Here is a 13,162-nt window from a genome sequence, read left to right on the forward strand (position 1 = left end):
GTTCCCCACTATAGAAAGGATGTGGACAAGTTGGAAACAGTCCAGTGGAGAGCCATGAAAGTGGTTCAGGGGCTGGGGCACATGACTTCTGAGGAGAGGCTGAAGGAACTGGGTTTCTTTAGTTTGGAGAAGAGAAAAGACTGAGAAGTAATCTGATAGCAGCCTTTAAATTACTTGAAGGGTGGTTCTAACGAGGGTGGAGTTAGACTCTTCTCAGTGGTGACAGATGACAGAACAAGGAGCAATAGTCTCAAGTTGCAGTAAGGGAGGTTTATGTTGGATATTAGGAAAAACTCTCTCATTAGGAGGGTGATAAAGCACTGGAACAAGTTACCTAGAAAAGTGGTGGAATCTCCGTCCTTGGAGGTTTTTAGGGCCCAGCTTGACAAGCCCCGGCTGGAATGATCTACTTGGGGATGGTCCTGCTTTGGGCAGGAGGTTGGAAAGGACCTCAGGAAGTCATCTAGTCCAACCCTAATTTTCTATGATCCAAAGTTTACTAACTAAAACTTTCAGTTCAGAACCACACATTACTTCCGTGGTATGCTTTGATGTCTCAAGACTCAATTCATTTCAAAGCACTAAAAGATATCCACAGGAAATCATTGTGAGCATCATGTGAAATGCCAGTGGTATTCACAAATTTTTGTTTTGCTTTAGTTTTATAAGAACACTGAATACTTTGGGGGCAGGCATTATAGGGAAATTTAGAACCGTTTTACACTGGTGCATGCCATAGTACCTAGACAGTACAAGTACAATGGGAAGAGCAAGCCTTTAGTAGCCTTGCTTTGTTATCCTGATTTTACCTTTAACCTTGCAGCTCTTAATGCTAGAAGTGTTATTTTTAAGACCCAGTTATCAATGAGCTATTACACTACCTTAAAATTAGAGTGAACTCTGTTGTTATAGAAGATTCCCAGTGGTGTTAGCTCTGCTTTGGTTTCAAGATATAATCCATGAGAATCTCCTGTAGAATTCTTGTGGAACAAATACCATATTCCAGCATCCTGTAAATAAAGGGGAAAAATAATGTCACTTAAAACACGTTACATCTTAGACCAACACATTTACTTCATCACAGATATATTTACATACAGTAACAAAATAATTGCATTTTAATAAATTTATCAGTTACAATCAACAATATAAAATATAAGAACATAATCAATATCTCTGCATTTTTTCAGAATAAGTTTCAAAATGAGTGTCAGCTAAGGTATAGGGGGGGAAAAAAGTTGCCTGCAGTGGAACTAAAAATGGGGGTGGGGAGGGCTTCTTATTGACTACAAAACTAATTGCACTGTTACTCTGAAAAAAATGTGCAACGGGTTAGGATTTCTTAGGGTGATACCTTTTGTTGGACCAACTGAATAGCTGGGATAGAGTTAGACAAGCTTTTGAATACAAGGCATGTGTGGCCTGTATGGAAAGAATTCTGAAAAAAATAAGGTATTTTAACCACAAAGGTTTACTAAGCTTGAACAAGCTCAAATCTGAAGTCAGCTGCTAAAGAAAGTGACATTTTGCATTTCCATTATGTTGCATTTCTAAGTGCTCAGTTTTCCTTACCATAAAATATTTAAAAAAAAAAAACTCTCCCACTCTCACATTCTTGTTGTTACAGACCAACTTTAAAGATTGCATATCACAACAGAAAATCAAGAGTTAATGATAATGCCATGAGAGCCACAAGGGCTTTGAAAAGAATGAAGTCTAGCCAGTTCAGAGCACTATGCCAATACTATGCACTAATTCATTTCAACTCATCTTCGTAGCTCCCCAATTTCCCCCCAAGCAACTGCTTTTAAAAAGGTGAATTTTGTGAGCTAGTAGAGGTCTGCAAAAGCCCCTTCCCATGGCACCTCTATATAAGATAGAACCATGGAGAGGGCAGCTGAATAGGGGGTTTGGAAGCTTCACTGCAGCAGAGCAGCTAACTTTATATCGTATCTAATATGCCAGTATTGTGCAACTATGAAATCTGTGCTCTTACAAAGAAAAACCTTCATATATGGAACACTAAAGGGCAGGGGATGTCTAAGGTTTAAATCAAGGCCATAGAGCTTTTGCACAGTACTCTACAGTTAGCCAGAGAAAAGGAGAAGAATGGCTTTCATGAATTCAAAAAAATCTCCAGTACATGAAGTTGTGATATTCAAGAATTTCACCCTGAAGGAACAAATCCATTTCCTAACAGCCTGAGAAATACCATGAATTCTAAAAGGTGTCATCTTTCTTATCAAGGGGATCTATTGGAAGTATTTCAGCTTGGTCAATTCCACCAGCAGATGGGAAGTTTAACTAAGAATTATTTATACCAAAATGTTTATGTTGAACGTTCCTGCTGAGCAAAAGTAATTTTAAAACAAAACCATTTGGTGCTCAAAAACCATGCTAAGCAAAGGAAATTCTACAGCATGCGTACACATAAAGAAAGCATAAGCGAGAGAAAAGGGTATTTTCAAAAGCCACAAATGGACCAAAAGCATAACCATAGCAAAATAAAAACATGTTAGGTCTGTTGTGCACTAGGAAAATCTTACTGGTATAGCTATATCAGTAAAGGGTTTTTACTGCTCTAGTTAAACTAGAAAAAGCCACAAAGTGGGGCATAGTTACACCAACATAGCTAATTTTGCTTACTGAACCTGAAATAAAGGGTCACCATAACAGCAATTTTATGACATCACATCCAAATTAGGGGAATCATTTTCCATTTTAATTATACAGATTCAGTTAGGAGTAGCCAAACTCTCAATAGCGTACAAGCCCTGACTCCATCCACACACGCATTTGCAATAATTCAAGGAAGTGACATTCAGTAGAATTTACTGCAAATGCAAACCAGGCAAATGGTGGCACCAGACTTCTACAGCTGTTTCCTGTAACTCAAGCTTCTGCACTGAAAACAGGTAGAGGAACTATGCAAAAGGTCAATACATGGGAAGGTGCAGAGTGGAAAAAAAGAATAAGTGCTTTGGATTTGCTAAGTTCAAGCAGATCTTTCCAAAGCCCCAATCTTTTTGCATAAAGTTCTACCTCCCTCCCCACAAAAAGCACACGGAATAGAAAACAAAAACCAAAAAAGGTTTCTTTTGTTACAGATTGCCTGATATTTAAAATTACTTGTGCATTAATCCATGCTTTCTTTGTGCTATAAAATGTGGGAAGGCATTCACTTTGATTACTGAAGCTTTTCCCTTTCCCAACTTTTACTCTATTCTCTCCACAGCAACCTTTTTAAAAATGCAACCTCATGGCATGTTTCAGCTTCTTAACCAATGCCCACACCAGAAACAGAAAAAGTAGAACTGAACCCTGCTATCTGGCACATACCAAGCTTACTCATGAATAGTTTCAAATAATTTAAAAGGAAGCAGCTTTTTGCTAAGTAAGACAAGTCTAAGCTGAATCTGCTTATTCCCTATTTTCTGTACTCAATAACAAAGGGGACTCTACGTTCCAGGATGTGTCAGGGCATTTTGCTTCTCAAATGCTGAGAAAAGACTAACCACAGAGCTAAGCCAGTAAAACATCTCAGCCATACAATGCTAAGTACAATAAGATGGGTTTTTTTATTTGACTGAATTAAATGACCAAATTAAATTTAGAACACTAGCCACACAGTATGTTAACAAATACAAGCTACAGAAAACAGTGAAGCCTTAATGGATGTACTTACAGGACGCCTTGTTCGTAACTGACTTACTATACAGCGTCACCAATACAGAGACTAATAACTCATAAAAAATGAAGAATTCTCTTTTGTTCTCTTTAAAACAAAGATGTTCAGTAACTTTTAAAGGCACATTTAATAAAGAGATGTTGCATTTACACCACAGTGTTGCTAAATACAAAAAGGAAAGAGACATCTACATTAAAAAGAAAAAAAAAGAAAAAATACTTAAATGCATACATTTTTTTCTAGGGTATGCTTTGCTTATCTGAATAAGAACACTGTGCGTCAAACTATGTTCACCTGCCTCACCTGTGAGCCGGCTGCTGCATTATTTATAAGGTGATTGTTGGGATGAGCAATCCAGAAGGTTGAAACAGCCCTGGATATATCATACAGAAATAATACATTAGTTCAGAAGCTATAAATATCAAGTCTCTAATCTCTAAGCTCTTAGGTTTCATATAAGAAATGTTAGTAAGTACACACAGAAAAGCAAGTCAGGCTAATTTTTCTTTTCAGGGAAACAAAACTTTCTTCATGGTTTCTTATTTGAAAAAAAAAAAATCTGATGTTTTCTTTGTAAGTTAAAACATTTAATGTAGTGAAAATGTTTTTGTAATAACTGAAATGCTCTTTTTGATTCTTGCCAAAGAAATGCGATAGATACTATTTATTAGGGCTGAAGTGACAGTTTCATATAGTTTGGGTGCCCTTGAACAATAATAAAAGGAGAGCCTGAGGTCTGCTGAATCAATTAATGCCAAAGTATTATGTTAGTTCTTACACATGCTCTCATCCTCATTAGCCTATTCTTAACTGCAGATCACCAAGAAATTTTTTAAAAGTTTAAGCACTGCAGGTATCCCCCCTCCCACCTCCCAACTACTCACATGCAGTCTGTGGTTGGCACGGGGACATAATTTCCATACACTTTGTCCCTAATGGCAGTACACATACTGCTATTCCTGTCCGTGGGAAGAAGAGTGCCTGGTTTGGTTACTAGTCCAAGGTTGTGGAACAGAATATTTCTCTGTTCAATACCATCCTCCAGAAAGAAACAGTGGCCTAGTGTATCATAGCCAATGGTGTCCTTTATCTGCAGAAATACAAGTTCATTATTTACTGAGATTTATTTGACAAGAGCCATTTAGTTTTATCATCTTGGCGCAGCTGCAGAATGAATTTTCAGCATCCACAGTAAAAGCCAAGTCAAAAGTCAGGTTTTATTTGTTCCCAGAAATGCCCCATGATTATTAAAAAGGTTGCCTAATTGCAACAATTGAAAAGCTCAACAGAACAATAGGGCTTGTCACTGCTTACACTTGTGCATTAACTGTAAACATTTAAAACTCTGAAAAAATGGAATAAGTGTTTCTGCACTGACTGTTTTTTCTAATGATTCTCCCTCCCCCTGAAAAACAGAGATTGTTACTAAAGTACCTACCAATAAGCCATTAGTTGCATGAACAGTCACACATCTGGAAAAGCAGTGATGAATGGAGAGGCCTTCTAAATAAGTCTTGAAGGTATAACCTCCTTTTTCATCTATGTCCCCACAGAGGTGAAAGTGGACAGGATACCTTCCAATCACTTGCTGACCCATTTGTTTCACTTCCACATAAGAGAGATGAAGAGATGTGAAATTCTTTACAATCTAAAGAATATAAAGCAAGAAAATCCTTTTAATCCAAATCATGAATGAATTGCATGATTTTTTTTTTTGACTGCCACAAGCTTTACTGAACTTGGGGGGGGGGGGCGTTTAAGGGAAGGGAGGATTTCCGCTCAATATCCAGGTAATAATACTGGGTAGAATTAGATCTCCAAGACAGTGGTTACCTCCATAAATAAAATACACAGACAGCAGCAAGACCTCTATGTTGCCAGAGTAAAGAAAGTGCCATCAAGTGTTTTATTGCTACGTCCTATCAGCAGGCTTTTAACAAGTCCTAAATGGTATTCTCATGAGTTACAACATTCTTTATATACATCCATGGAGCATTCAAGTATATAAGATATTTCCTCCTCCACAGACCTGTCTACATACAGTAGTTTTATTAATTTATCTAAACTAGTTTAGCAACACACGGACTTGAATCCCTGCAGCTCCTGTTTATCTATGAGTTTGTCTCAGCTGAATTTTCTACTACTAAACTTTCCAAACAATTCTTTGTGCCACAGATTTTTTTTTTAAAGTTCATTAATCAGTTCCCCTCAGCACCACCAATACAAAGCACAAAGGAACGAGAATCATTTTTTGTATCAAAGTGGCTTTCACCGAGTGCACTCAAACATGTCCACCATTCAGGCTCAATACACAGTGAACTCTCCAAAGAGGTCACCATGCAATTCCGGGAAAAAAAACCACCTCTCGTAACCTTCAGTATGTGAATGGGTTCTCCAACTTCATGAAGATATAGACACATGATCCTGAAGGTAATTTGTGCACTATGGTAAGGAATAGAAATTACACATAAACCGGTACAAGTGATCAGAAACTGGTTCAAATCTGTGATACAACAGGAGTTCAGTGCACATAAACTGCTTTCAAAATGGCTGAAACTGGCTTAAAATAAACCTGGATGGATGTAGTATCAGACTTAGCTAGGTTAAATTGGATTATTGAACTCGTCCTATATCCCCCCAGATTTAGATTAGCTCACAGTTCCCCAGCTTCTGAAGATGCTTTGCACCTCCTTGCAAACCCTACCCCCTCACAGGGTGAGTGGGCTAGCCTTAGCCCAAGCTATGTGTGCCAGCCAAGCAGAGAGGTGTGCTCTAGCACCCCTGGCTTTTGGCTTGGGCCACTGCAGGCATGTGACTGTATTTCCAGAATCAAAAGTGAACATCTGTTCACTTGCTTAATTGGTTCAATCAGCGCACCTTACAGTAACCTGCGAAGGTTACAGTAACCACTTCAGCCTTTTTGACTGTCTGTACTTGGTCATTAAAGCTGCCTAACTAGCTAATTTGCAGCTCACTATTATGCAGTCTAAGTTTATGGGGTTGAACACAACCACTAGGCAAATCCAAGTATTTTCTTTCATCTGGTTAAGAGATCAAGCGAACTGCAAGAGATGCCTTACAACTGTGGGAGGTTAAGGATGCAAATCATAAGACAAATGAACATCTCATTATGATATTAACTTAACTACTTTTGAGTGTATACAGATTAGGCTACTACATATGAATAGCTTAACGCAAACAGTTTCATTTGGGCAAGTTAATCTGCACTGATTGACCACTTTGATTTTTTTTTTAAAGGTACTCAATTTATATTTATACATGTACAGCCAGTGTAATGCTGAGAGTTGGTAAAAAGTAGTCTTTTGATTTACAGAAGTTGAAGACCTGTACTAATGCAGCACTAAAACTACAAATTAGGTGACTTACCCCCATATATAATAAAACCCTTTATACTGCTCTCTCTTGGTAGAGGAATGTTATCAGACAAGTTCCTACAGAGCCTAGACATTAACAAGTTTTAGTGATGACTACTTGAACATAGATAGCAGAAGCTGAAAACTGTTTGTTAGGCTTAACAAAACATATGCTAGGTTAGGTTTAGCAATAATTGCTCAGTTATTCATAGGCTCATACAATTCAAGTAACCGTGATATCTTGGAACAGAAAATAAATGGTCTATCTTTCATACATCTGACTGACTGACTGACTCTATCTGAGATACTGCACCAGTTCAAGGACAGGTTCTGTAAAGCTCATAGCTTGTCAATAATCTTCTTCCACAGTATTATCACAAACATAAAAGAATAGTTAAAACCCCCTATAGATCCCTCCTGCAGAACAAAAGCTATAGCACAAGAGAGAAATAGATCATTCTTTCCTTCTTAGTTCCACCACTATAGAACTAAAAAATCAATCCCTAATACTTTAAAAAGGGAGGTCAAAACTGTGACCAAAGGAAACAATGACATTTGCATTTAAAGGATAATGCTTCAAAAACTTCAGTATCAACTGGGCCCCAAATAATATCTCACCACTCCTTGCACTTGCATTCCAGTACAAACAGTAAGTTTCAGCTATGCATTGATACTGCTCCCTGTCTATTAAGCCTTCTTATAATTTATAGCAAATAAATAATTAGCAGAAACCATGCAAACTATTAAAAATATTAAAAAAAAAAAATCAACAGCAGTCCCTTCAGAACTGTAGTATACAGAGAACCCTTTAATACCCATTTTTAATTTTCTGTAAATTAATAAAATCACCACTGATTTTAGGTTCCATAACATGAGACACCTAAGAGGGACCCAATTCTCAAAATATCTGCATAGTGCACGGCTGTCCAATTAGCAGGCTGCAGGATGTTGCAGGGGAGGAATAACATGCAGCCCCAATCTCCTATCCAACTGCCACTGCCCCTCCTGCAGCAACAGCCAGGGTCTAGGGACTGCTGCAGCCCGCAATACCAAGGGAGCCAGCACCCAGGAACGCCTATGCAGTGCAGTGCCATAGAGGAGCCTGCAGGTAACAGAAGGTGAAGTGACATGAAGTGCTATGTGGGGGAACACTTGCCCACCCACGCACAGTGCAGTGGGATGAAGAAAGCCCACAGTGCAGCATGGTGGGGGGTGCCCACCTGCGTACAATGCAGTGGGAAAATAAGGGGAGCACTTGCATGTGTGTGTGGACAGTATGTAATCTGGGGGGCCCTGTGGTCCCTTTCTGTGCAGCCCCCAATGGTACAACCCATAGGGTATGTGACCCCCCTCCCCCCCAGCCATTTTGAAGCTGGACAGTCCTGCCTTAAAGTGAACTGTGCTATACGAGCCACAAATGCGATGTTGCAGCTGGTAAAGCAGACTAAACTGGCTTGCATCCATAGATGCTTCTAAAGTAAATCCCAAGATGTCATCCTCCTGCTGTACTTGGCCTTGGTGAGGCCACAGCTAGAGTACTGCATCCAATTCTGGGCTCCACCGTTCAAGGATGTGGAGAAGCTTGAGAGAGTCCAGAGGAAAGCCACGCGCATGATCAGAAGGCAGGAGAACAGGCCTTATGAAGAGAGGCTGAGAGCCATGGGACTCTTCAGCCTGGAAAAGCGCAGGCTCAGGGGGACCTGGTGGCTGCCTGTAAATACATAAGGGGTGTACATCAGGACCTTGGAGAATGTCTGTTCACCAGAGCGCCCCAAGGAAAAACAAGGACAAATGGTTATAAACTCCTCCAAGACCATTTTAGGCTGGACATAAGAAAAATTGTCTTTACTGTCTGAGCCCCCAAGACCTGGAATAGACTCCCTCCAGCAGTGGTGCAGGCACCTACTCTGGACTAATTCAAGAAACATTTGGATGTCTACCTTGCTGGGATCCTTTGACTCTAGCTGACTTCCTGCCCCTGGGGCAGGGGGCTGGACTTTGTGATCTTTGAGGTCCCTTCCAAGAGCTAACGTCTAGGAAATCTATGAAAACGGGCATCCAAGAAAACTTTTCAATTTTAGTTTTCACTATCCTGCATAGTCACAATGTAAAAAACAGGCTTTTATGAATGTTTAAGAGTATTAATGCAGCTCTCTGTCCCCAGTTCTCCAGTCTAACTCTTGACAATATAATATGAGTTTTAGGGAAGCTCAGAAGAAATATTTTTAGGCAAAGGATCTCTGGGATAATTTCATGAACATCAATTTGGCAGTCCAAATTTAGAATTAATCCTTTTGGTTACAAGCCCTCCTCAATTTGCCTTTCACTAACAGGAAGTTGCTTAAAAATGTTTTTTTCAAACCTTGATATGGCCACCAAACGTATCATAATTGAAGAACTGGCACTTATTTCCATCATAGCAAGAATCTTCCATCTCTCCCTTGATGACAATATTCCTTGTAAGAAGTCCAACCTCTGCCCTCATGTCCACTCCATCAATGATGTCTCCCATATGAAGGAATTGAGGATTTTCTAATCAGAAAGCCATTTCAAGGAAAGGTGAAAAATAAAATGTCAGAGAAGATAAATATTTAACATTGTTATTCATTAAAAACTGGAATTATAGTTTGTTAGCTGTCCTTCTATGCCTACTTAGTAACACTTTGTGTCTTCCAGTTGCTTATTTTTTAAAGCCTTTTAGAGTAGTGCCACTGAAACCTAAGAACTGTTAACCCATGAACTTTATCATCATTGTGAGGAAGAGAAAATGCTCATCGCTGACAGGTATAAGTCTTAAACTACAAGCATCTGTTTCTGTGATGATCTAAAAAGAAACACCCTCTCCACAAGGCCACAATCTGATGGAAGAAAGAGTGCAGTGCCAAAAGCAGCCACAGCTTTCTTATCATTCAGTATTTATATTGTGCTCAATGTAATTGTGCACTGGTAGGGTTTATGTACTGAAGCAACTGATGTGCTACAGCCTCACCGTTAAATGCCACAGCATAACCAGTCCCAAAACAGTAAGCAGCAGATACATTTTTCATTCTATGAAAAGAAACAAAGACCTCTCTGTTTCAGACCTTTATTAGACCTGTAAGGCATCCCACTGCATTATTGGGTTGAAACTCAATGCTCATTTGTGAATGATTTGTAGACAGAAAGAACAAAAACCTGTGACTCTGGAAGAGAGAGCAAATGGATGATTTTAATAATAATTCAAGTTACTAAAAGGTAACTACCAAAGTGCAGGTCCTGTTTTGACTGCCACATAACAGGGCAAGCTGAAAATTGTTCAGAATCACTTTTACATACAGTGACTAACAGTACGTAAAAGCTGATTAGGATTGGTACTTGACTTGCAGCTGACAGAATTCAACCCTCCCCTTCTCCTCTCCTGCAAAAAACAAAACAAAAACAAAAAGCCTACACAACTTCTTGTTTAAAAGAAAAAAAAAATCCTCTAATTTCTCTTTTATACAGAGTATTGCGTGTGCTGCCAAAGTTTTAGAAATATTAGAGTCTGATGGATTAGTTTGCTAACAAATGTAAATGATCCTATCTTGGAGGAAAGGCAAAAAAGGAGCTTAAAACAGGCAGATGTTATGCCTGCTGTAAGCATACATTTAAATTTTTTCTTCCTCCCCCAAAAATGGAAGTGCGCCAGGCCAGCAAAACATGACAGATCTGCAAATATCTGCAGAAAACTAGAGGGGGTTTGGCTCGAGAAAACTGGCATGCCATAAAAAATTTAATGTCTTGTGAAACAGGAAAATTTTCCTCTACTATTGCAACTAAGTAAGGCCTATTTACATAAAAACTCTAGTTTCAAGCAGGAAGAACCAAAGAACAGTAGAATCTTTTGGCAATTGTGATAAGACATATTCAAAGCAAGGGCAGAATATAGATGTAGAATGAACAGAAAAATGGATTTTAGGGAACAACTGTGTTACATTTTCTAAGATCCAAGATTAAACTTACAACCTTAGACAGATGTCTAAAGGACTAGTTCTAGGGAAGTCATGAAAATTAAGTCTATACAGTCAAAATGAGAAGATATAAATTCCTATAGAAATGTTACTGAGGTGTTGATGCAAAGGTAACTCACATTTGCAAAATATTAGAAATATAGAAGGGAGAAAGGACAGCATGCTACAGGAGCAAGCAAAAATTCTGAGTCTTAAGAGAATAAGAAGGAAGATACTTGGGCTGCTGACACACATTATATTTACAACTCAAATAACCTGTTAATCATGCCTTTAAAAGTAATGGGGTCACATGTTCAAGATTATCTATTTGTAATACAGCACACAAGCCACAAAGTTGTTCCACACATCACGTGGCTGGCTCACGCCTTAAATTGAAGGCACGGCAGGTTAGTGTTGACCCACAGCAGATTCCGATGCTCAGCTGAGCGTCAGGATCCAGTATGGGGAAGGCCCAGATCTAGGACACAGCTGTCCCCTATCCAAGTTGGGCTGGGAACGAATCATTTCCTGAACTCTGGCAGATGGGGAGGTGCAATGAGCCAGAGCTCAAGGAGTGTTTCCCTGATCTTGGACTCACTGCACTCCAGCTCTTTAAAGAACTGTGTATGCAGCTCCTCAGAACACCGTGTGTGAAGCCATCCCAGTGAGACTCCTTGATTCCAAGGTCCTTGGGCATACGTGATTTTCTGACAAGCCCAACACAGGCCAGCTGCACACACTGTTCTTAAAGTTCCAGCGTCATGCAACTCCAGAACAGGTTCTCCTGTACGCTACAATGAGTAAAAAAAACAAAAACAAAAAACAAAACAAAACAAAACAAAAAAAACTGTGTGCACACCACATGGCTGGGCTTTTGACAATTAGCCGATTGTTGGCTGGAACCAGGGACTTCACTAGGGCTGGTTCCAGACCCCAGTTCAATCAGTTGATTGTGAGCACCCAGCTTTCAACTTGGAGCAGAGGGATCCTGGGTTCCCCCTGTACTGGCAAGTACGGCATAATTGGGATCTAATGTCATACCCCAAAATCACCCTATTCCTATCCCAAAATTCCGCCCTGCACATGGCAAAATTTAATTCCTACAGGGTTCTATAGAAGGGGGACCAGAGAGACAGGAAGACGCCTGTGTAGTTAAGAAAATCTGTCCCAGGGGATACAGTGAAATAAACATGAGTCATAGGGAGTAAAAAAAACAAGGGAATGGTTAACTACATGGAGGAGCCATGTGTTACACCCAGAGTCAGAGAGGAGACCCAATTTTCTTTTTTCATAATCTTTTTGCTGACAGAGGGGAAAAAGTTGAAAGAGGAAGTCAGGTTCAAAGAAGGCTTTTTTGAAACCCCCCCACCCCCAAACAAACAAACAAAACAAACAAAAAACTGACAGTGCCAGATCAGGGAGAGCTGAAAAAGGTACTAGAAAAACAAGAGCTGCTAGGTGACAACAGTCAGGAAACAAGGAAGAGGAGACCGAACCAAACGAACAGGCAGCATTGCATGTGTGAAATTAACTGAAAAGAATTAGTGATTTCTTACATTAAAAAGAAGTGGATCCCTTGCATATGGCAGGCAGAGGAGAAAAGACGAGCATCAACAGAGGGAATATTCTAGTTAGCAGATATTTCACATTGCACATATATCTCAGTTTTATCTGGTCTCATACCTTTCACTTTGACTTGATACCTGCTGCACTCTGGACATGGAAGGAGAGTAAATTCTTCTGCTTGGTACATTGAGTAGTCTGTGCTTGCAACTACAATCCGATCTTTAGGCTGCCAGTTACTAACATCCTCCAACAGATCCAATATCACTCCATCAACAGCCTCTACCTGGAAGCCTGAGAGGGGGACACCTAATGAACGAGAAACAAAGAACTGTATACTACAATATATAAAGCTGCAACTTAAAGAGGTACTCTTTCACTGATAAAACTTTAGAAAAAAGGAGGTTGTGGGGCTTTTAAACTAAATGAACTTTTTAGGGCCATTTCAAAGTGTGATTCTAACATGAAATGCAATAAAAATGTGGTTGAAATAGAAGTTCCTGCTGCTATTATACCTTTCTATTTTGTGGATGTCAAGATTCAGGTTAAAACAAGATGACTTGTATTTA

The 13,162-nt window shown here is 39.4% G+C and overlaps 1 protein-coding gene across 1 annotated transcript in view; it reads right to left on the bottom strand.

The window, feature by feature from the left end:
• The window catches only part of TMEM2 (transmembrane protein 2), an 81,967-nt gene that overhangs the window by 26,281 nt on the left and 42,524 nt on the right, over positions 1 to 13,162 (bottom strand). Inside the window, exons 6-11 of the mRNA XM_019555165.1 lie at positions 12,714 to 12,902; positions 9,425 to 9,594; positions 5,127 to 5,336; positions 4,573 to 4,778; positions 3,992 to 4,061; positions 882 to 1,010 (exon numbers count right to left, since the gene is read on the bottom strand). Of these exons, the coding sequence (XP_019410710.1) occupies positions 882 to 1,010; positions 3,992 to 4,061; positions 4,573 to 4,778; positions 5,127 to 5,336; positions 9,425 to 9,594; positions 12,714 to 12,902 (974 nt within the window). The remainder of the gene's footprint in view (positions 1 to 881; positions 1,011 to 3,991; positions 4,062 to 4,572; positions 4,779 to 5,126; positions 5,337 to 9,424; positions 9,595 to 12,713; positions 12,903 to 13,162) is intronic.

This window comes from Crocodylus porosus, unplaced genomic scaffold (assembly GCF_001723895.1).
Source record: "Crocodylus porosus isolate Cpor-Errol unplaced genomic scaffold, CroPor_comp1, whole genome shotgun sequence".
Classification (NCBI taxonomy): domain Eukaryota; kingdom Metazoa; phylum Chordata; order Crocodylia; family Crocodylidae; genus Crocodylus; species Crocodylus porosus.